At 41.9% G+C, this 24,133-nt stretch overlaps 1 protein-coding gene across 2 annotated transcripts; it reads left to right on the top strand.

Annotated features, from left to right (window-relative positions):
* The first annotated feature begins 333 nt into the window (after window positions 1-333).
* On the top strand, window positions 334-23,097 carry cacng3b (calcium channel, voltage-dependent, gamma subunit 3b). Of its 2 annotated transcripts, XM_079365846.1 has the most exons (5): window positions 334-973; window positions 1,094-1,963; window positions 13,523-13,606; window positions 14,817-14,957; window positions 16,974-23,097. In XM_079365846.1, the coding sequence occupies exons 2-5, from the start codon at window positions 1,747-1,749 to the stop codon at window positions 17,483-17,485; spliced, it is 954 nt and encodes a 317-aa protein (XP_079221972.1). In that variant the 5' UTR covers window positions 334-973; window positions 1,094-1,746; the 3' UTR covers window positions 17,486-23,097. The 2 variants fall into 2 exon arrangements, with proteins under 2 accessions (XP_079221972.1, XP_079221971.1); XM_079365845.1 differs by having other exon boundaries at window positions 334-1,963.
* The last annotated feature ends 1,036 nt before the right edge of the window (window positions 23,098-24,133 follow it).

Raw genomic sequence — 24,133 nt, 5'->3', positions numbered from 1 at the left:
AATATCTTTAATGATGTGTTTTCCCACCTGCTTTGAGAACATTCTCAATAGGCCACTGTGCTTTAACAATGGTAGGCAATATGTTGGCTATAGAAAGTTGTTTCTCTCATCATTCGCCCTCCTATAAAACACAGGAAAAATATATTACAGCTTCTCAACGGAGCCTCCTTTTTTTATAGTCCACTGACAGCGTTGCGTCGGTGGGCGGGACGGACAACAGTCACTGAAAACGATTAGCTCCTGAAAGGCACTGTCAAACCCCGAGTCCAATCCGACCTGAGCAGTGCGGCTTTGGGCGGAGTTAGACGAGACGCGCGGTTAGTTTTAGTTTGTGTTGGTTGGACCGAGATGAGGAGGAGGAGGAAGGCTACGAGGAGGAGGAGTGGGGGGGGGGGAGGAGGAGGAGGAGGAGGAGGAGGCGACGGCTGTCATTTTTTTTTCATTTGTACCAACGGGCACGTTTCTTGGGAGCAAACCCAGGCGGGTGTAGCTGTCTTACAGGCTCCATCAGCAGGCGTCTTATCTGACCGTCTGTCCGGGTGGGGACTGAACTTCAGCTGCGACAGAAAGACGAAGACTCGCTCTTTTGGTTGGATAAATTATTTTATTCTGTTGGTGCCTATTTAAAGCTTATTTAAATTACCGTGCCGTGTTTCTCTCCACTGCAGATGATGTCTTAAATAGGCTGAATCTGAGAGAGAGAGAGAGAGAGTTGCATGCTTTGGACATCGAGGAGGAAGGGGGGGAAAACATGTCAGTGAGTCAACAGCTGGAGAGGAGGAAACACGACGGATCTTGGTCAGCGTCCACCCTCTCGTCATAGCTGAGGTATGGGCTTTATTCATTCGTCCATTCATTCAGCAATTTAGCCGGAAACCGAACAAGAGAAGATAAATCCACTGTGCGACCGCCTCTGGCGCTGCTGAGACAGAGATTGTCGAAGGAGAACCTTCACCGGTCAAGAAATCCAGCGGTGAGTGAGGGGCGAACCGCCTCATGAACCATGTTCGACTAGAAACACAATCGAGATCATCTCTACCAATACTGTGCGCTCACATCCAACAGATACCCATTTTTTGTTGTTGTTTTAAAGATGGAGTCCCTCCACGCAGACCAAGACTGTTAATGGTGAACAGATTAATAAGTGGGCTGTTTTGGAAAAGGAGCAGAAGTTAAGAAAAAGGGGAGGGAAGGAAGGAAGGAAGGAAGGTGAAAGACGGGGAGTAAAGAAGAGAAGAAGGAAGAGGAGATTCGTGGTTACTTGCGGACAACGCGGCTGAAACGCGACTCACTCCGGGACTGACAGCTACATGGAAGAAGGGAAGGAGAGCTGGAATGTGGCAACCTCGCACTGACTGGGTGAGGGCAGTGTCAGGCAGTCTGGGTACAACCGGTGGTCGTTAAACCCCCCCGGTGTGTGCGTGTTTTAATGATGGTGGTGTCGTTGGTGGTGGTGAAAACCGGTTTTTGATGCGCGAGAAAGTGACGCGCCGCCCTCCCACCTTCCCGCCCTTTGCCACGAGCCTTCTGTCAAGTCAACGGACAAGCAAAGCAAGTGTTTCCTTCATCGCTCCGTACTGATGAATTCACACCCTCACCTGTAATTTCTGCCTTTATATATTCGAAATGCTTCTCTGTTGACCCCCTTACCCTGACTCACAAAGTCTCGCGGGATATTAAGGAAATTAAGGGGTGAACCTAAAAGAGAAAGGAGAAAAAATAATAAGTCAAACAGGAGCCGCCTATATGAAGATGCTGATGTGTGACCGCGGCGTCCAGATGCTCGTGACGACGGTGGGCGCGTTCGCCGCCTTCAGCCTCATGACCATCGCCGTCGGTACCGACTACTGGCTGTACTCGCGCGGGGTCTGCCGCACGAAGAACAGCGGTGACAACGACACGAGCCGCAAGAACGAGGAGGTGATGACGCACTCCGGCCTCTGGCGAACCTGCTGTCTGGAAGGTACGTGATCAGTCTGACTGACTGGCGCTCTGTCTCTCTGCGTGTGTATGTATGTGTATGAGTTGCTAGTGTGCGCGTGCGTGAACGTGTCTCTAGATGTCTGTTTAAGTCACACACTTACACACACACACACGCGCGCGCGCGCACACAAAACCCATCCTGTTTTTCCTGGAGTCTGCCTCTGTCTGTCTCACACCAGAAGAGCACTGGCGGTGTGCCCAGTGTGTGTGTCTGTGTGTGTGTGTGTGCGTGTGCGTGTGTTCGTGCGCGCGCGTGCGTGTGTGTGTCTGCATCCTATAATCCCCCCAAACTCAGTTCCTTAGAAGCTGTCCTTCCCTGAGTTCACAATTGCCTCAGTTCCTCTGCAACACAATAAAATAGAAAATGAATTAATGTGATGTTGTTGTCAACACACTACATAGCTGGAGGCACAAATAAAACAGGCACAAACAGACAGCTGGAAGGGTTATTAGTCAGCTGCACCATTAACAACTACCTACATCTGCACACTGTTTCTGGGAACTCTCATACACTGTGTTATGAAGATCTGGATCTTCATTTTCGAGCCAGATCATCTTGTTGCGTTATATAGTTGGAAAGCAGACAACAAATTTGGGAAGCATGGCATCGCCATGGTTGGTGTTTGGTTTGAGTGTGCATTTGGCAACCACTGACAGTTGAGAAACCTGTCAACTTTTGCAGAAGCTCACTGATCACACATTGCTTTAAGCCATTAATGCCAGGCAAGGCAGACGGTTGTGCACCAATAAGTCTAGTTCTGCTCAATGTTTCTGTCTGTCAAAAGGAGTTCCTTGCCACTGCTGTAAAAGTGCCTGCTTGTGTGGGATCAAGTATGGTTCTCTCAGCAAAGCACATTCAGGTTACTTTGGTATGAAATGTGCAATAGAAATCAAAGTGTTTTGCATTATTGTGGATAAATCACATTATCCTATTACAATTCTGAGTGTAATAGCCGCCGTTGAAAAACCTGTTTTGACATTATACTTTTGGAGAGAAAGTGGGTTCAATTAATTTTTTTTTCTTGAGTCATCCAGTGGCCATTACCTGGACTGGATCCAAATTCATTCATACCTTTATTTAAGCCTCAAAACTCACTGAGGTTTTCCTCATTTGCTATGATTTTGCATACAGAAAAAAACAAATCAAAAAGGACAACACTGTACACATTTGCAATCTGTGGTTAAGTAGTTTGAGATCATTGTCTTGAATATTCTTCGAGAAATTAGATTGTATATCGTGATACTGTAAAATCCATATTCAAACAAGTGTGTTTTTTGGTTGCCTCTGTGCCCACATTCATCTCCATCAGTCATATGTAATGTAGCACCAGTGTAGCCTACCATTCACAACTCACTAACCTCACCCATAGAAATGTAAAGTTAATGCAAAATAAGGTCAAACTTATAATAAGATCACTAGAACAGCCTTGTTTGTTACAGTTTTAACTCCACATCATTTTGTCACATCATGTTTGGTCTAAAAACCCAGGTTGCCTGTCTGCTTCATTTAATCCTCAATCAGTCTGTACAAACATGAATCAACCATTAATGAAGGAAAAACTTAACAGGCAGAAACCTCCAACAAAACCAGACACATTGGTTAACAGCCATCTGCCATCAAGCTCTCTGTCTATGAGTCTAGACAAGGCTTTAGGTTAATGGGGCAGTGATAGTTTGAGGAGATCCATTAGATCTGTTACAGTAAACTTTCATTTGTAAGTAGTTGAAGCCTGCTTTTGAGACAGGTTTTGAGTCTGGGCTTTGACCATGGCTCATTCTGCATGCTGTGTCTTTTCAGCCTTTCCTTAACCCTTCCCTTCGGATTTCCAAATGTTGCTGAGATAACATAGATCCTAGTGAAACTCGATAGTCTGTTTGTGTGAGGAGAGGTGAAATCAGCTGCTTTCTAACCTAATGTCAGGGAAGTGTATGAATTAAATGCATCTACTGTGTTCATGATGCGTGTATAGATTGAATAACTGCAAACAAATGTTCATTCAGAGGTGGTGTGGGTAACTGTGACTGAGAAGTCCCTTCTATGGAAGCCAATATGGTCTCCTCTGGCTGTTAACCGTGTTGGCAAAAGGATAAAACATGTGTTGGTTTAAACTGGGTGACATTCTCATGCAGACAAAAATGACATGCTTTTCCACAGCACAACCAGCGTTATTATTGTTGGAACATTTTAGCTACTTAAAGGCTGAAACTGTACATCACATTTCTATTAATTCCTCACTTGCACGGGACTAGTATTACCAGGATACTCCTCGTTATGTGTGATAATAGCAGATAGCACAATAGCAATGTCATTAATTTGATGAAAGTTAATAACATTCCTTGGTAATAACTTTCCATATTCCACCCATTCAGAAGTCATGAGATCATTTATTTTCAATTAGGACTGTGTCATTTTATCTCAGAAGGGATTTTATTTTGGCGTTTCCTCTGTGTCTTTTCCCGTGTCTCTTTCCCGTTGAGAATTACAGAAGCTGCACTGACGAAATATAAATGAGCGATTTGACAGGATTCTAGGTGCAAATCCAGGTTACAGAGCGTGGAGACAGGTTCACGGGAAGAACAAAATGAAAAGATGGATGTGCAGTGTACACACGCACGTACATTTTTAGGGACGTTTTAATAAGCATGAACTTTGTTATGTTGTAGCCTTTTGATGGTCACAAATGTTACGAGGAGATGTCATGACCTGGGGGATAGTTTGAGAATATTAAAGTAAAACACTAACGTCATGAGGGATCCATTTCTTAATAATATCCCCTGATATTACAAGTCGCTTACAAAAATGTCTGAAAAAAAAGATTATATACAGAGGTTGTGTCGCCTTTATATTCTTGTGAGGTCAAAGACGTGGAGCTGTTTTGATTGTTCATTCATTAGGCCTTCAGACATCCCTCACTGTATATGATTTGACTTTGATCCTCTGAAAATACTCTGCATTTAGAACTTTGTTTTCAATTACCATGAAAAAGATGCATTGCCTGAAGTAGAAGCGTGTGTGTGTGTGCGTGGATGTGTGTGTGTGTGTGTGATGCAGCCAGTCATAACCATCTCATTCTAGGGGGCATAGAAGGCTATTACAGGGCCAGATGGCACAGGTATAAGCTTTAGTGAACACACACTCTCATTTACATACACGTACACATACAGAGACTTATAATTGAATGAATAAATAGACAAATTCGAGGATATTCCCAAGCCACCAAATAAGCACAGCTGCAGGAGCAGTACGCCAAGTTAACACAATGTCAGCACAATGTCAGTGCATGCACACATTCACGCCAACATGCAGGCCCACATGTGACACACTCATTGACACACGCACATACACGATCAAGTGAATTAGTTCTCCTTTCTCATTCTGCCCATCTTATCCCCCCCTTTGCTCATTCCACGTCCCCAGTTGTCACAGTTTCATAATTCATAAACGCCTCATAAAGTGACAGGAAATGGATGTCTCTGACTCGTACGTGCGGGCTCGTACTCCGCGCTACATCAGAGAGCAGCTGAGTGAGAGATGGGATGACAGAGGGGGTTGGAAAACATCATGTATGCAGTGTTCTTGTAGAAAATGTATAGAGCAGTCATGCATATGCACTGTGCAGCATGTATCATACAGCTATTTAGCTTTCATTAGCTATTGAAGAAAACGTGAACATGGCTGTTGCATTAAACGTTATTCATTAGTGAGATAAGCACCCCAATACCATCTTATCCTATAATTTGTGTCAGAACATCTCCTGATTATAGACACATGTATTGAAATTGATGGTAAGGTAAGATTAGTGCTCTAAATCAGGTAACAGGGAAATCTTTAAAGTCTTACCGTTTTTTTTTTTTTTTAATATTATCCATATCTGGCCTAGCGGTTTAATGCTTGTTTAAGTTGGTCTTATCTCCAAAAGCAGAATACTTCAAACAAGTTGTTTTTCAGCAAAGGAAAAATAAGTAGAACTCAAACACAGAAATTGGGTTTATGCCCAGAAAGAAGTCCCGATCTTTAAAGTTCCCTGTCTCCTGAAAATGGAACCACTCAGTGTGATTCAACATAAATACATTGATATAGGCAGACATATTGCGAGAAAACAGAAGACTTTTTGTGTACACATTATAAGAATCAGGGACAGAATGTGCACTTCAAGTAAGAAGGCGACACAAATCACACAAATGTTTTACAGGGATACGTTTTTTTAACGTGTACTTTGAGGTTTAAATCCTAGTTAACAACATGGTTTGGTGTGCAAAGAAACCTTTTTGGGGTTTTCTTTATCAACAAACAGTTAGCATGTTTTGTTCGGTTGGTAATTTTTGTGTTCAGTAAATCTGTTTTGTGTCTGTGCAGGTGTACTGAAGTGTTAAGCTCCTGCTGTGATAAATGAGCACGAGAGAGCGAGAGCGAGGAGCTGAGGAGGGAAGGAAGTGGGGGGGGGTTAAAGGACGGAGACAGAGCATGAATGAAGAGGCGACCACAATGTGCATGGGAGAAACAAGGGAGGATGGTGGTAATAGTTGGAAAGTGATGGATGAGCTGAGCATGGCCTCGGTTTCAGGTGAATCTCTGGGGAGTGTTTGACCGCGCCAGGGATCTAAATGATCACCTGGTAATAGAGAGAAGAAACAGGGGTTTAAACGTAGATGGGGGCAAAAAACGATCAACCCAGGCGGAGGAAGGAAAGAGCCGAAAGAGAGAGGATGGTGGAGTAAATGTTTGACAGGGAGGATGGGGCAATAATAAGTGCAGAAATGTGGTAATATAGGGAGCTCGGAAGGATTTAAGACCTATAGACTATATATACTATGACTTAACGTATGTGGACTATTTTTCTTGGACACTTTAGTTACAAATACGAGAAATCTTAACATAAGGGCACACAATGAAACGCAATTTAAGATGACATATTCTTCGAACGTTGTGAAATTGTTTAAGAACCCCCCCCCTGCTGTTTCGTTATCAGAATGCCTCATCTAATTAGCCAGGGAACACAAAGATTTCTCTCCCTCTATCTTCCCTCTGGTCCACTCTCTCGGCCCATCTGGTCGTGTCATTTTAAATGAGGGCATGCTCTCTGTGATATCTCGAGATTAAATAAAGGTTGAATGAATAAATATGGCTATCTACCACTGGATCTGTTCTGCTCGAGGTTTCTGCCTGTTTAGAGGGAGACATTTATTCCTGCTGTTGCCAGGTGCTTGCTCATCGTGGAATAATAAATTGTCTCTCTAAGTAATATTACAAAAAGTACATTTTAGACCTGCGTCGTATCTCGAGCATTTTCAGAGAGCTTTTGGTGGTTGTGTCTACAGTGGTTGTTCATGTAGTTTTCCAACTGACATGATTCAGGTCAGGCCACTCAGAAGTGTTTCTCCAACATGAAGTGGGTCTCAGCATCATTGTGGTATTTTCATCAATATGGTTGATATTGAACTTTCTGAATATTCTATCAAACCAGCACTAAACAAAATGGTCCCCTTCAGTGGACAGTGGTTCACTATACGTACAGGTAAGGGTATGAGTTGGCTACCATGTCACGTCGTGTATTACACTGGACTTGCAGCTCTTATTTTTTTGTATATTTGATCAGTGACAGTTAGTGACATCCTGGGAAATCAAAATGAAATGAGATTTCTTTCTATTCATTTTTACTTGCAAGCTGGTCTGGGGATGCGGGGCTAACACAGGAACAAAGCAAAGTGTAAAAAAAAAAAGTTATGTATGTTTGCATGATGAAGAACCATATCAGCCACCTTTGGGTTGATCTGGAAAGTGGTTAGAAAGAGGTCATGGTTTTGGGACTTCACGAAAAGCCAAGGCCTGCAGCCATGTTCAAAATGTTGAGGACGACCACATCAGAGGATTGAAGTCTGCATGTTGGTGTGTAGTGTTTTAAGATCAACATGCATTCAGCAATATATATAAATATATATATGGGTTCCCATATAAATTTCACAGTGTTGCTCTATTTGCCTGAAACAAGCCTGTGAGAGAAAGAGAAGATGAAAGCTAGGTTGGAAATGGATCAATGGTTATTTAGTTAATAAGAGTGCGTGTGTATGTGTTTGTGTGGGGGGGAGGGGGGGGGGGGGGGGGGATGAGAAAATCTGAAACAGGAACAAAGAAATGTTTTGGAGAAGGAAAGGGGGAACGAGAACATGGGCGTTTGAAGAAAAAAAAAACAGATTGAGAAAAGGGGGGATAAGAAGAGCGAGAAAGAGGGGAGGTGTGCAACCAAGCAGAACCTGTCTCGTTCTCTTTCATCAGCCATCACCGTGGAAACTAGCCTCTTCCTCCCTCTCTTCTTTGCCTGGAAAGAGGTAATCAGAGTGAGCGAGCGAGGTAGATACAGGGTGGGAGAGAGAGGAAGAGGCACAGTCACCCACAATGAGCTGTCAGAGGCGCTCTGAGGAAACAAGCAGTCCAATTTGCTCCCCTTTTCAACTTCCCTTTCCTCTCTTTGGCTCACTCCCTCCTATTTCTTTCCTCTGTTTGACAAAATGCTTTATATTCTCCGCATGTTTGTGTGTGCATGTGTTTGGGTTTATAGAGGCCACTACGGAGCTTTCGGCCAACACATGGACTGATTAGGGATGGAGAAGCTCTCTTGAGAGAGAGCCTGAATGAACAACAAGAACTCCAGCATTAGTCATGAGTTCAAATCCCCGCCTCATCTTTTATTTGTACAAATCAGTTTTCTCCCAGTTGAAGGACTCTTTGGGATGTTCCTGATTAAATCTACATAACACCAATAACACCAGGGATGTGCACGTTTAGTCGACTAAACAATTAAAGGTCATCACCCTCGTCAGCAACAGAATTACAATGCTGTTAAAGGTATTATCAATAGTTTGGCCAGTCAAATGTTGTGCTCAACCTTCAACACAGCCGTCTGCCACTAGTCATGCTGTAGCCACAAACTGGCTGTAGTTTCAGTTACCAGGATGTAAACAAGCACAGTGAACGTAAAGCACCTTGTAGGAAGAGCTGTTTGCAGTATTAATTAATGAAGTTCATTAACGCTAAGTCAGGCTAAACTAGCGTATCGACTGGGACATCAGTGATGTCATGGACGTGAAGCTGCAAAGAGAACCAAAGAATGGCGGAGCTAGCGCTGCTCACGTTAGCCTCACTCAACATACCAAATTAATTTACAGTTTTAAATAAATTGTGTTTTCTCAGTGTTCCATTATCTATAGCTTAGTAGGTTAAACTTACTTTAAACTAGCTAGGATATTAGTCCATTTAAAGCATCCCTAATCAATACATAAGTGTTTCAGTATGGAAAGAGTTCAATCGTCTTTTTTTTTTTTTTAATGTGCCATTGTGAACATCCAGAAGATGTGTGTTAATTTATACCAAATTGTTATAGCAGTCATGTATTTTATTGGATAGTTTTAAATACAAGAAGATGAAAGTAAAAGATGAAAGGAAATCAGAGAGTGTGAATAAATCCTGAAAGAATCAGCTCTGTAATGTGGAAAAAAGACAATTAAGCAGATAAATCTAAGCAGACAGTGAGCTGAACGGGGAAGTCAAGAGAAAGAAGATAGTTTAAAAGAGATGTGAAGGTTGATATTTAGCTACATGTAACTGTGTATTTTTTATGCATAAGCTGCATCTGTGTAACTGCAAAAGAGAATCAAAGACTTCCGATGAACGCATTTCTGAAAGGTTTTAGGTTTTAGTCTCATCACTGCCTTCTCATTTCTCCTCTGTTGATGTTTTCTGAAAAGATTTATGATATTTGTGAAGATATTTAAGAAAAACAACCATAGCAGTTGCGGGTACAGTATAATCAGCGTGCTATCACACATTACACCTGCTGGTAGATGAAAAGCAAGAAAGTAGCCAAAGCAGATTGAGGAGTCGAGACAGGGGAAATGGAGTTGTTCAGAGAACAGATATGAAAAGCAGAACTGTAAAATGGAGAGACAGAGGAATGCTATCAGAAGCACAGTCATCTGAAAGCTTTTTAATTCATGAAAGTAATGCATTTATCTCTGAGCCAGTCTCTGTGATACATTTATTAATAAACTGTAGGAGCTCATTTACAATAAATAGTTTGGCCTACTTCTTCTGAAGTGTGTGTGCGTGTGCGTGTGTGTGTTTCACCGGTCTCTTTCTGATGAGATCATAGGCTGGTTGTGACACTTGAAGTAAGCCTTTGCGACAGTTACTGACTCACTCACTGATGCAGCATATGAAGGTACCGATTCAAAACCTCAGTGATGGCTGAAAAACATGTGACAAGTGTAAACCAATGAATGAAAACACACACATGCACGTTTGGTTTCAGAAATGGGTCTGGGTTCATTTTTAAGAACGTAAAAGCAATGTTATTGTGTTCCTAATGAATGGACAACATTACAAATACATCACAGTTATCAACCCTGTTAATAGACTGGTAAAGGTGCTTATACATTTAAGCATAAGGGAGATATTCCAGTAATAAAGGCAATAAATAAAAACCCAAAAATTCACCATTAAAAAAAAAGGTTTGCCAATTTGTCCAGGGCAAGGACTTATCTGGGAACAGCTGCAAGAAAAGTGTTTTGGGTGCTCTGTCTCAAAAAAAAAAAAAAAAAAGAGGTAATGTGTTTGTTTGTTTTCCAAAAAAGAAATGAAAGATCATTTTTGAGGAACACTAGCACTACATTTTAGACCTTTCACATGACATAGTAACATGTTATTCTACGACTCATTGTTCTGTTTGCAGAGAAGAAACAGTTTTAGTAGTGCAACATTCAATCTGTTGCCTTGTAGGTCGTGGTCTGACTGTCATTTAATTTTTTTTAAGCTTTTAAACCTGCTAAATGTTAAACTATTTTTACATGATTTTTACATGGTGGTGTGTGTGTGTGTGTGTTTTATACGCTTGAGTTATTGAGTTATTGTGTGACATCATTTTGTTAACTAACAAAGAAGTGTGAGGTGATTAGTGTGTGTGTGTGTGTGTGTGTGTGTGTGTGTGTGTGTGTGTTTTTCCAACTGTGATTTAGATTCTCAGCCACTCAGATGCAAATAAAAGCAGCCATCTATCTGTGTGTTCTTTGGTGTGCGTTTGTGTGCAGATTTTTCACAGACATTCATCAGTATGGCTTGATGCATTAAAAGGCGGGAGGTATAATGAATTCTGTGTTGGACAGACACGAGGCAGAGCTCTGACTGATGATGCTTTTCACCTCAACATTAAACTGCTACAGCTACAATACTGTGCGTTACTGCAGTCCAAAGAGGCCACATTCAAGGAGAAAGGAGAGCTTTACGTTTTGGTGTTGACATTTCTCAGGAGAAAACCAAAACCAACAACACGGGGAATTACTTAGCTGTAAGGAACATTGTACTCTGGCTTTTTAGAATGGAAACTTTTACTTATCCTTGCTTGAAAAGACCCTCGAAAAATGTTCCATCCCAGTATATCGATTGCACAAACAACATTACACGACTGCTGCTTTCCACTGCAGGTGTTCTGAAGACCATGACTTAACCTCAGATGATTAATCAAGCTGGAACCTGAATCACAAGGTCCACCAGAGAGACTGTCTTTATATTTGAAAGGACATTCACATAGGCACCTCCAGGTGAAGTCCCAGCCACCTGCTGGTGACAAGCAGCACCTCTGCGTATCGTGTCCCTGTGATGCCCCAAACCTTGGACTAGGAGAACAGTGAGAGAAATGTAAACATACTCTGCCATGCTCATTTTGACTTGTGTGGACATGCACTTAAAAAAGCCACAAGTTCCAGGTACTGATGTATGAACAATTGATGGAAAAAAAATCCATACAATATAAATGCTCGTGTTTTTTGTTAAATATTAAAGTCTCGTTGTCAAAGTATAACTCCAAGTTTAGTCACTATCCTTGCTCACGGCACGAGCTGATGAATCAATTTATGAATGAATTTGTGTGTGTGTGTGTGTGTACTTGGAAGGAGCTCTTCATATGCAAATAAGCAATTAGTGTTGAGTCGTTCGTTGTTCATCTCGGGCCTCTATCCTCCAATTTCTCTCTAATTCTCCTGCGTCGTTTTACCACCAAACCGCTTTCAACCAGTACTTCCTCCTCTCCTCATCCTCCTTCATCTCGCTCTCTCTCCTCTTCCCCTTCATCCCTGCTGAGTCCACACACACCAGCACACACACACACACACACACAGCTTTCTTTCACATCCCCTGTGGTGTTGACCATGTGTGAATGGGACTGAATGATGGGTTGGAGCGAAGAGGATACACACACGCCAACAGATATGTGTGTATTAGGGAAGGACTCGCACTAAAGAGGATGACTCACTCTCTGCCTGACACACGGGACACTCGTGGGATACTGCATCCTAGTCAATACAACAAACACACACACACACAGCAATTGACACACACACACTGATATAAACAATGTAGATGCAGAAGGCTTTACATGCCTGATTGATGGAGTTCATATATCAGTGCAATGGGCCTGTTTGATATGTGTGTACGCTTAATGTCTGTATTTTAGTAGCTGTGGTTATGTGTGTGTGTGTGTGTGTGTCATAATGCTTTTCATTGGTGTTTTCTACACATGCCCTGAAGGCTTCCACTCTGTCCTGCATCATCCGTCGTCTTTCACTCTCTTTCCCTCCCTACCTCTACGACTCTCTCTTTCTTTTCTGCCATTTTTTTACCTGCTTCTGATGTGTATTCATGTCTTCAACCTCGGTGTAACACAATCAGACCAAAATGTGATTGATTATTGACAAAACGCTTAAAATTGGGTAATGCACTTTAAATCCGATACACGTGATGTCAGATTGACTGACTCTGTCCTCCTGGTAGACGATCTGTCTTTTCTGACTGTGTACTAACACGTTTGCCTCCAGTTGGCCTCAGGTATTCTTTCCAAACGTGTTCCAATTAAGGCTTTGGTTCTTATTTAAACAAGCAATGATTTCTTACTCTATACTTTCACACTTTTTGGATGTAGGCCTGAGTATAATGGCATAGGCAATGCTTCAGCAGTGACGTCATTAGGGGCGGCTGTGGCTCAGTTAGAGTAGAGTTGGTCATCTCTCAACTGGAAGGTCGAGGGTTTGATTGTCAGCTCCTGCAGCCACATATCCAAAGTGTCCCTGACACTGCTTTGTCAGGGACATATGAATGTGTTTTAATGAGATTAGTTACTTCTGATGGCCATTTTTCTTAAACTACAACCGGTTCAGATTGACCCTCTGAGTCTGCTTTCTCACTATAAACAATTAGGCATGGTGCATGAAAGTCCGAGCCTCCCAAACCATAACAGAGAGGGTTTGGTCAAACTCAGCTCACTTGCACTTAAAGCTACAGGCACAGAAACGGGCTGTTCTGAATAGACATGACCAAGTACAGGGTAGGGGGGATGTTTTAGTAAGAAACTACCAACATGTTTTGGGGAGCTCTGAGACTTATTTAAACTTAAGAAGAAGAAAAACAAGTAAGATACAGGACCTTTAAAAATAAACACCAGATTAACAGTCCTATTTCCTTTTAACTGAACTTTTCTGTTTCTCTCCCCAACAGGAACATTCAGAGGTGTGTGTAAGAAGATTGATCACTTCCCAGAGGACGCCGACTATGAAGCAGACGCTGCCGAGTATCTTCTACGTGAGTTTGTCGCTAACCCAAGTACAACACGTGCATTAAAAGCATACACCACAATTGAAATAAAAATGACCAGCCTCAGTTTTAGCTTACTTTTTCGAAAAAAAACATTTACTACTTGTTACTCAGCGCAGGTACATTATTAGTACAATATTATTTGTACATCATTGTTATTTCTAGAAAGTAAGTAATAGAGTAAGTAATAAGATGAAAAGAAAACAAGCACGAGAGAGGGAGGGAAGGGAAGGAGGGGGTTGGTCTGTTTTTCTCTCACAGTAAACACAGCGTAAAGATGGACGGAGCAAGAAAAAAACAGGTTGGGGGGGGGGGGCAGGGGGGGAGGGGGGAAGATTCAGCCTGTGTGCATCTTTTTCATTGCTCCACTGAACACAGAGCAACATCTCCAGAGGCAGCCAATTAGATCACAGGCCTCAGAACCTGCCAGCCAATGAGAAGCAGGGACCTAGTGACCGCCATTACATACTGCCCAGGGGTGTGGGCCACAGGGGCGGGGCTTACACACTAGGCCGCACGCCACTGGCCGCTGCAGCTGACATGTCAAGCTTGAAATGTTTTGAAATGTAAAGAAGAAAGAGCCACATGAAGAAACACAAACGCAGAAATGTCACAGTTATACGTTTAGAGTTGAGCTTTCCAACTGAATCAGCACAACAGGAAGAGCAGTTTGTAAATACTCACCGATATGTTCTCACATCATTCACACATGCAGTTCTTCTGACAAACATTTCACTCCTACTGATGCCTCGTTTTCATTGTCATCATCTCTGCTCGTCGTTATTTTGCCTCGCATATGTGTCAGTGTGACTCTCCATCTGTCTCGTTTATTTCTCCATCTTTTACTCTCTCTCTCTCTCTCTCTCTCTCTCCTGAATGCCTTAACATGATCTTGATTCAGACTCAGTCAAGCATGCAGCAAGACGTTTGAGCATGGGTTTCTATTTGTGTGTCCTGTGAGTGTAATAAACTGACATATTTCACATGGGTTTAATGTCTCCTGCTGTTAGTTAGAAATAAAACGTTTTTACTTAAGTTTGGAAAGTCAGGCTACAAATTGTCGCCAATTGTTGAAAATATTCAATGATTTTTTTGATTTTTTTTTCCAAGACAAGCATTCCTTCATCTCTGTCATTGTGCAGAGTCTGAAAAGACGGTTCTGTGTTCTAATTGGGTTCCCACTCGTCTTTGTGTTCAGGAGCTGTGCGAGCCTCCAGCATCTTCCCCATCATGAGTGTGGGTCTGTTGTTTCTGGGGGGGCTCTGCGTGGCTGCCAGTGAGTTTTACCGGAGTCGACACAACGTCATCCTCAGTGCAGGGATCTTCTTCGTATCTGCAGGTTAGTCTGCTCTCTCTTTTCTTTTTTGAGTTGCTTGGTTTGTGCCTCAATGTTATCTTTCTTCTTTCTTGTGCAGTTTATATTTACATGTTGTAGATTTTATTTATTTTTTGCAAGAAAACATGTTGTTTGTCCTGAAGCCAGAGATAAACTTGCTGTTCAACCTTTCATTAAACGCACACAACTGGCTACGTCACGTACACAATTGTTCATATACCTAACTATGCAGTTACTGGAGGATACCTCTAGAGGGCGCACCAGGGAGCTCAGGATGTAAACTACATGGCAACATTCAAAGAGGCTACTATAATGTAATCTCTGTAATCAGAACATGATATCAACGGCAACTGATGAACGTTCAACAGAACAAACCGCAGGCCAGCATACCACCGACTGATAATGGTGTATGACACATTATTTACAGATGTTTGTAAACAGTGCTGATATCAGCCGATACATCGCTGGTGCTGCACCCCTAAATTGTCGCAATGTTTATCTCTACTATTAAACATAACACTGCTGCCAACTTTTCTGCAGTGATAGTCGACTAGCACGATAGAAGCGGTCTGACAGGCCGAGCTTACAGGTTCGAGTAAATTTGAATTCTATATGAGGATGCCAGCTGAATTTGAGATCCCGACAAGGGGCTGCTTGTGTGTGTGTGTGTGTGTGTGTGTGTGTGTGTGTCGTTGCAGAGCCACTCTAAACAGAGGAAGGGGTGGCACTCAAATATTTGCGGAAGAAGCCCGTCAGGCGCCCAAAGCTCACAGAAGACGCTGCGTGATGTTTGAGAGAGTAAAGATCCAGCAGCTGATTAATCAATCGGACAGAACAGCATGAAGCTGCTGCGATGAGAGCGTGAACACACATTCATGCTCATAGATAATCCATCACATGGATGCTGACACATAATTCCTTTTAAACACATACATTTCACACACACACACACACACACACACATGCGTATACTCTCCTGTAATTGCTGTTTAGTGGGATGTGTTGGGTCCCATTGGGTTTTGTAGTAGATTTATGGATCCTAATTGGTAATTATTTACCACAATAGTGTGGGGCTTATTCTGGTTAATTACTGCTGGCTAATTGTCCCCTTCCTGTGCGTTCCAGCAAACTGCATGAGCACTTTTTTCTGGACTAATGATATGGAATGAGAGAGCCCAGCTGTGTTCAGTGACTCTCTGCCTCTCTCTCATGCTCTCAAGCCGTTGCTTCATTTATTTTCCTTGGCTGACTCCCGTCTCTCTCCTCCCAATGAAAGTGGGACTTTCTCTAAACTTTAAACACACGATTATTCTTTGTAAAATGGATTTTGGATTGGATTTTTTGGGAAGCAATGCTCCTCCTCTGCTTTGGTTGAAAGGGTTAAATATCATAAGTGCTAAAGTTTCATGCGAAACAAAATATTAAAGCTTCCTTCTTGCCACGGCTCGGTGGGAAAATGCTAATGACTAATTTTTCAATGCTCACGTTGTTTTATCTACTCAGTATTAATAAAATGAAGTCATCCTACAGGTTTATATTGCACAATGTGTAGGCCTACCTGGTATTGTCTTGTATGGGTCTGTTCACAATGTTGTCTGGGGCTCCACACTTGCAATCTTGTTGGCACGGCAACAGCCTTCTCTGATTCTTCTTCATCAACTTCTTTGTCTGTGTTCATTAAATAACCAGTTACGGTCTCTTACAGTTTTGACATTAGCCCCTTTTACATTGAGTTCCTGGCTGAATCAAAGCTCCAGTATCCCTGCACCTTTGTGGTCATGATGATTGTTGGGTGAATTAACGTAGTGTTTGGTCGTTGAATCTCGAGAGGTCAGACGTGTCAGTACGAGCCTCAGCACCAAAGTCGTTACTCTGACTCCGTTCCGCCATTGTAACGACTTCAAACAGGCAATGTAAGACAGGCTGTTGAGGCACTGAGCTATTATGATGAGTTGGTGAATCTGGTCGTATTTCAGTCCAAATTCTGATCATCTTCTCCTTTTTTTCTCCTCTTTGCAGGGCTCAGTAACATCATAGGAATTATCGTCTATATCTCTGCAAACTCTGGGGACCCGGGCCAGAGCGACAGCAAAAAGTCCTACTCCTATGGCTGGTCCTTCTACTTTGGAGCCCTCTCCTTCATCATGGCAGAGATGGTGGGCGTGTTGGCTGTGCACATGTTCATCGAGAAGCACCGTAAACTACGGGCCAAGTCCCGCACAGAGCTCATCAAGAAGTCCGCCTTTAGCCGCATCCCTTCCTATCGCTACCGCTTCCGGCGCCGCTCCAGCGTTCGTTCTTCTGAGGTCCCTAGCCGCGACGCCTCCCCTCTGGGTAAAGGAGGCTACACGGGGCCCGCTGCCTCTGAGATGCCCATGTACACGCTGAACCCGCGTGAGGCGGGAAATGCTGGCACCAAACCTGGCGGCAGCATGGGCGGCCTTCTCAACTCAGAGAGGGATTTCCTCCAGAGCAGCACGCTCACGAAAGACTACAACAAGGACCCCAACCGCAGGACCACACCTGTGTGAGAGGTGTGACTACAGAAACCAACTAATCAGAAAATCTCGAAGGAGGATCATGAAAACAGGGACACACAGGGTGACGGGGAGGGAACGGGGTTTGATAAACTGACTGTGAACTGTGAACTTTAAGCCTTTGAACTGTTAATCCTGAGCCCTGTGAGAGTGTCAGTGTGTGTAGCAGGGTCGGTACTGACGGAGAAGTTGTTCCCGACTCCACTTTACCACGTATCACTGTAGTCATACCTGATAATTCTGACATATGAAGGCACGTTTGATTTAGAAATTGGCCTCTTTTAAACTTGAAGTTTTAAAGCATATTGTTGATGGTTTTGCTGTTTGGGGCAACTTCTCCTCAAATCTGAAAATAATGTGAACTAAAGGAAGAAGAGGAAGAGGGTGAGAGAGTACGTGATCTCTGACCTTTTGACCTTGGACCTCCTGACCTTTCGGACAGCAGCAGTCTTGCGTTAGTGCAGAGAAGCTGTCTGTGGCCCAAATCCCAATCTCCACTCTGAAGCCGAAGCACTGAACCCTCACGGATTTTAATGGCGTCAGGCATGCAGTGTGTGAGCGCTTGAGATGGTGTAAAAATGTATTATGGGACTCACGATCATGACATCACACGTTGCCTAGAAATAAGACGCGCTATTATATTTGGGGGAAAAGCCCAGCTCCAGTAAATGTTTGTTGTTGTTTTTTTACAGTTTTATATATTCTATCAAATTCAGAAAAAACACTTTTTGTGATATTAGTATAAAACAAAAGTTTCTCAGTAGGCTAAATATCATCACCTGAACTTGTTTTTTGTTTCCCTCGTCTTGTCCATGCTAGCTTTGTTTACATTTAGTTCTTTTTATAAACCTTTTTTTATTTCATACTGCTTTAATCAGAAACGTGTTTACATTTTGGGGGGCTTGAAGATCGCGTCTTTAACAAACCCAAATTAAGTCCTGCGGGCAAGTCAGCAAAAATGCGCAAAGAAAGTGAATAACATTTGCCGTTGAAAAGTCTGCATCAGAGCCCTTACGCACTTGATGATTTGACAGTGGGACAGCAGTAAGCACTCACACACTAAGAGGAAACGTGCCTCAAAGTCCGTGAGTCCATGTGGAGTTTGGGATTTAGCCTCTGTTTATTAAAAGGTTAAAAAAAAAAAAAAGACAAAAAAGTGTGGAAGCTATTGCCTCAGGATGGGGGTTGATTCATTTTCAGTTCAGCTCAAATCAAAGTAGAAATTAAATATAAAGTCTGTCTATTGAAGCAGCACATTTGTGGCACTAGTGGTAATTTTTTCTATACGCATCGTCTATATATTTCCTTTCATATTTATTGATTTATCTGGCTGTGGAAAAGCTTGCTTCAAATCCAAATTGAAACTGAACTGAGCTCCATCCTGGGGACCCCCATCTCTCTGATCCTAGGTCAGAACTGTTTTTAATGAAGGTAAAAGTTCAAGATCATCGGTGCTTCCTTTAACCCCTGTTTTTCGCCACAAAAGTCGTCTTCAGATTTATTTATTTATTTATTTTCACCTAAAGAGATAATCATGTCCGTTTATGTGTGCGCCTTCACTTGTCACCTTACACCCTCCACATTTTCCTGTACAGCCCCATGAATCACCTCACTGCCACCGTCTTTGCACATCCCCTCCACCCTCTCCGTCTCTCTTTAGGTGCTGTCTTCCGCTGGTGTGTGTGTAGACTAGTGAGGGTTTCTGGAGGTTTGTTGGTTCAGGAGACCGCTGAGCTGTGAATATACTTAAAGGTGGAGCCAAAAGACATTCAACTAACAGATGGACATATTTTATGTTTGCCCACTACCTCTTAGTGAAAATCTTTCAGATGAATTTAGTAGAAAGTTTTCTTCTATTGCCAGAACAAAGTGTCAAAAGCTGTAGCTGCAGAAATGAATAAAATGCTCACTTAAATCTTAAATACACATCTCTTCTCCTAAGAAGGATCTGTTAAAAGTCAATGACAAATAGATGGACTTGGGAGATGACCGGTGCAATATTCTTAATTTTTCTAGATTTATGCTCCATCTAATTGGCTGTCACACACAGCCTCTCCTCCTTTTTAACTCCCAAACATTTAAACACGGTGAATCTATCTGCCAATCACACACTTGCACACACCTTTCACGTTGTCTCCTAGTTACATGCAAATGTTTCTATCAAGGTTCAAACACCAAACAGTTGTATTGTATACTGCTAACCAAATGCATTTACCACGCATTATAGAGACGTTAGTCCTCAGAACTAGAAGGGCAATAAAGGGTAAGCAGTCATCTTTGTGAGGTGTCAATGACCAGTCACGTTAAATACAGTCATTTACTCTCTAAGACAAACTGGAAAATTATCACAGCAAACTGAAACAACTGCGAGTTTGCCAAAAATGACCATATTTGAAAAATAAAATATCTAGCATACCCTTAATAAAGCCTTCTGTAGCTCCAAATTGACTAGACTATAATTTGCCAAATTAATATCAATCTGTATTGAAGAAGGCTAAATCTAGTGATTGGTGCATACTGTCATAATGTTTACTGAGCTAATAAAACAGTAAGAAGTAGTCGTAGTACTATGAAGTCTGCCTTATTTAGCTTGTACAGTAGATTTTCCCTCTTCTGCATTTGGGGGGGAAAAAGCATTTCCACATCGGCTTCATTTTCAAGAGGCTACTTTACTTTCTATCACAAAAAAACATCAACAGGTACCAGTGTTGTTGCTTTGTATATAAATCATTGCTAAATGAAGGCTTACTTTCTTTAAGGGCAACAACTGATTATACATTAATAGGAGGAGGGGCTGTAAGTGAGAAGAAACAAAACAGTCCTCGAAAAAAGGTAAAGTTGGGTGAAAGAGAGCGCAAGTAGCAACGACATTAATGCTAACTTTTTCCAACTTTTTCTGGGACTAAAGTGAGCTCAAAGAGGAATTACAAACCCACTTTTGTTCCACCCCTCAAAGCCACCATTGCACTGTTTTGTATAAACTAAACCTGAAACAACACTGAGCTGATACCGTCACATCACTACATGCAGACCCTGATAATAAAAACATTTTTAAACCATAGTCACTGTTTAATTGATGACACTGCTGTTGTATCTTGTGTCTTTTTACACCATAAATGGAGTTTAAAGGGACAAACATGTAACACCATGGATGAGCTTTCGCTGTCCTTCACGTGTAAATATTAATTTTGCAAGCTAACTACAACATCAGCAGTTGTCACGGACTGTGAAAGGGGGGTAAAAAAAAACTGCTTTTCGAAAAGCAAGGGCTTTTAATTTTTAAAGGACAGGAGCACACAAGGGCTTTTTATGCTCAGCGCTGCGGCGTTGTCTTAAAGTGTGTTATGTGGGAGCAGAAGAAGAAAAGGCAAAGTACATTTGCACAGGACAAGCGTTTTTAAACCAGCTGAATAGCTAACCAACGATAAAACATGTTAAGAGGAGCAGAGGAAGAGAAAACACAAAACTGTACTCCTCTGCTCACGTTAGCTTTAGCCTTAGCTGCTTTTTTTTTGCTACTTTTAGCTTAGGCGGCTAACGCTCTGACATAATTCGCTATTACAAATGTTGCCTTAGGCAGAAGTAGGATACAAATCTTTATTGAAAGTTATATGAGTTAGCCTAAGGATTGATCATATATTAGCAAAATATTGTTAATCATACTTTGTGCCAAATATTACTCCAAATGTATCCTGTAGATCATGGCCTCCAGGTTAGCTTTAGATCACAGGTTCACATCTCTAAGTACTCTTCTCAAAGGATTTCCTGCAGTGTAGTGACTCAGCAGAAGTAGCCATGTAGCTCAGCACATCAGAGGCCCCCCGGTATTCTGGGGGTCTGTTAGGGGTCAGACTTCAGATCCGCATCCATGAGCCATGTCAGCATTGACCTCCTAAACCATGCATGCCATATCCATCTGCTTCCAGTGCTTACATTTGCTATATCTTTAATCAAGTCTCAAATAGCACCCTAAACTCTAAACTTTTAAGACGCCTTACAAGGGTGTGAGGGCCCAAAAGCCTGTGCTGTGTGTTGATGTTTACTCCAGTAGAGCACAGGGTGCTTTTTGAGACCTCTGTCTATCTTCTTACGCCATAGAGCTTTGATACTCTGATATCAGCAACAGATAATTGTATTATTAGTAAAAAGAAGAAAAAAAAAAAACTCTAAAAGGTGCCACTGTGCAGAGGATGATAAACTCTGTCACACATTATAGTTATTATTAATCTATTACTGGGGGGGTTGAGAGGGGAGCAGAGTGGGATAGCAGGGGTGGTAGTCTTTGTAATATTCTATTAATCTAGTTTCATTTTCTACTTTGATGTGCTTTGTGCGATTGTGTTTGTTTCAATCACATCTGAAGCCTCTGAGAGGAGGAGAGGAAGAGAAGAGGAGCGCTCGAACGATCTCTCATGGACATTGAGCTAACCTCACAGGTGCCGGAGGTCGTGTAACGATGAGAATACACACACATACATGCATTTAACGGAAATCTACTATACTTCTGAGGACCTATATGCCAAATGCACTACAGGAGAAAGACTTGTTTACAGCTTGTCAAAGAGTTACATATACAAAATGAAGCCTTCAAAAGCAGCAGTCCTTAAAAAATATATACTTCTATGTAGCTTCTTTTTTCGGTGGAAAAATAGCGAAATGTTATACTTCTTTCCCCGGGGACAAATAAAGTTTTTTGACTTGAATTGAATACAGTATAGTACACTATACTACAGCTCAATTACAGCCTTAAGAAAAGACAATAAGTTGAACCAAAGCCACCAAAATGATTTTATTTTTGTACACTAAACTTTATTTCTAATACATTTCTACATTTCTTACAATGCAGGCCCTGATCAACCATCAGATTTTTTACATATGATTCCAAATTCTATCTTATTTTTCAGGGTTTATTATTATTGTATTTACAAAACTACCATGTAGTATTGTAGTACGTTTAATTGCTGTGTATTCCTCAACATATGGAGATTTTACTGGGAATATGTCCTGTGAAACAAAATCCTGTACTATAATATAATTGCAAACCGGAGAATAATACATCTAAAGAAGTGCAAAAATATGAAGAAAAAGTATAATCAATTACTGTTAATTAACATCAAAGCACAAATGCTTTTATTTTATTTCATATTAAGATCCCTATAATTCTGTAGGAATAAACTGCCTAGACTAAAATGCCAAGTTGGGACTATGAACTCAACAAATTAACTCAAAAGCCTAAAAAGTAAATTTGGATGGAAGAGTTTTGAGATAACTGCTGTGCATTATAGGTCCTTATAAGTATAGAAGGATACAGCATAAAGCAATACACACACTTAAAAATTGTCACAAACATATGGCATGCATTCATACAGTACAAACCCACAGCTTTAGCTTTGAGTGATGCCATGTGGGGAAACAAAATCACTGTGTCATGTTTGGGTGGTGGGGGGGAATCATTCTAAGTGTTGTTGTTTTTTGGGGGGGTGGACTACAAACTGTTTCTGTCGCTGATGTGTCGCTCCTTGATGGAACTACAAGTACTCTGAGCCAGCTAATCAAACATGGAGGACCAGGAGAACTGTGTGAGAAATGTGAATTTTAATGGAAAACATGTTATAATATACGCTATACACTTTGCTCTGACAACACAAACACACACATCTACTGACACGTACAAGGTTACTGTGTGAGGAGGGCTTACAGGTGGAGTTATGTGCCTGCATGTGAGTGTGTGTGCTTGTGTGTGTGTTGGCGTGTGCAGTTAGCCTCTCCTCACCCATGCACCCAGTGCCTGCCTGTCCTGCCTTCAGAAAGCCCCCAGATCAGCCATGGGGCTTCCAGTATAACCTCCTCTGCGTTCCCACGACCTTTAATGGTTGTACTGGGATCAGCTTCAGAGCTAACTGCCCCAATCATTCGTCAGCAGACGCAGCCATACAAGGTAAAAGGACTGTTCTGGAGTCAGCGGTTTATGGGTTAATCAAGCAGTTTAGGTTACTTAAATAGAAGTAATTTCACATCTTGAAGGTCTGACTTGACTGTTGGCCTTTTATTTTAAATCTGTCCTTCTTACCTCACATTTTGTCACTTTCTGTGAGGTTGATTCAGGACCAGCAGAGGGGACATAGCAGCAGAGACAATAGACTATCAGATTCCCAATGACAGCTGGTCTTGAGTCAGCATCACCTGGTGTAGCCTGCTTGTCTTCATATTTCCAAACTCCCTGAAATCTGCCACAGAAAAAGGAACATTCACTTTTGTCTTGAGAGGCTTTTAAATGACAGCTTTTCCTCTTCTAGATAATGAGAGGGATCAGTGTGCACGAATGTCAACTGGAAATAAAGCATCTGTTCACAGGGAGATTTACAGAGGCTGTCTGCATAGGTCTGAAGATTAAAAGCTCGCAACATGATATCAAGACTTACTCTGGCCTTGAGGCCTATTAAGCCTGTTTTTCAGACTTCCTCTACTTTAACAATCTCTCATTTTCATGTACCAAACTTTAAACCGTTAGCTAGAGAAATTGCGTACCTTTCTTGCATTTTTTTATGTATTATCTTGACAGGAAGTACAGAGTGATTAAAATCTGTTTTGTTTTGGGTTTTTTTTGTTTTTTTAATGGCTTCGCCTCAAGCCCTAAGCTTA

The sequence above is a fragment of the Symphodus melops genome (assembly GCF_947650265.1).
Source record: "Symphodus melops genome assembly, chromosome: 17".
Classification (NCBI taxonomy): Eukaryota; Metazoa; Chordata; class Actinopteri; order Labriformes; family Labridae; genus Symphodus; species Symphodus melops.
Note: the sequence above shows the minus strand (reverse complement) of the source record. Positions and strands in the feature narration are given on the sequence as shown.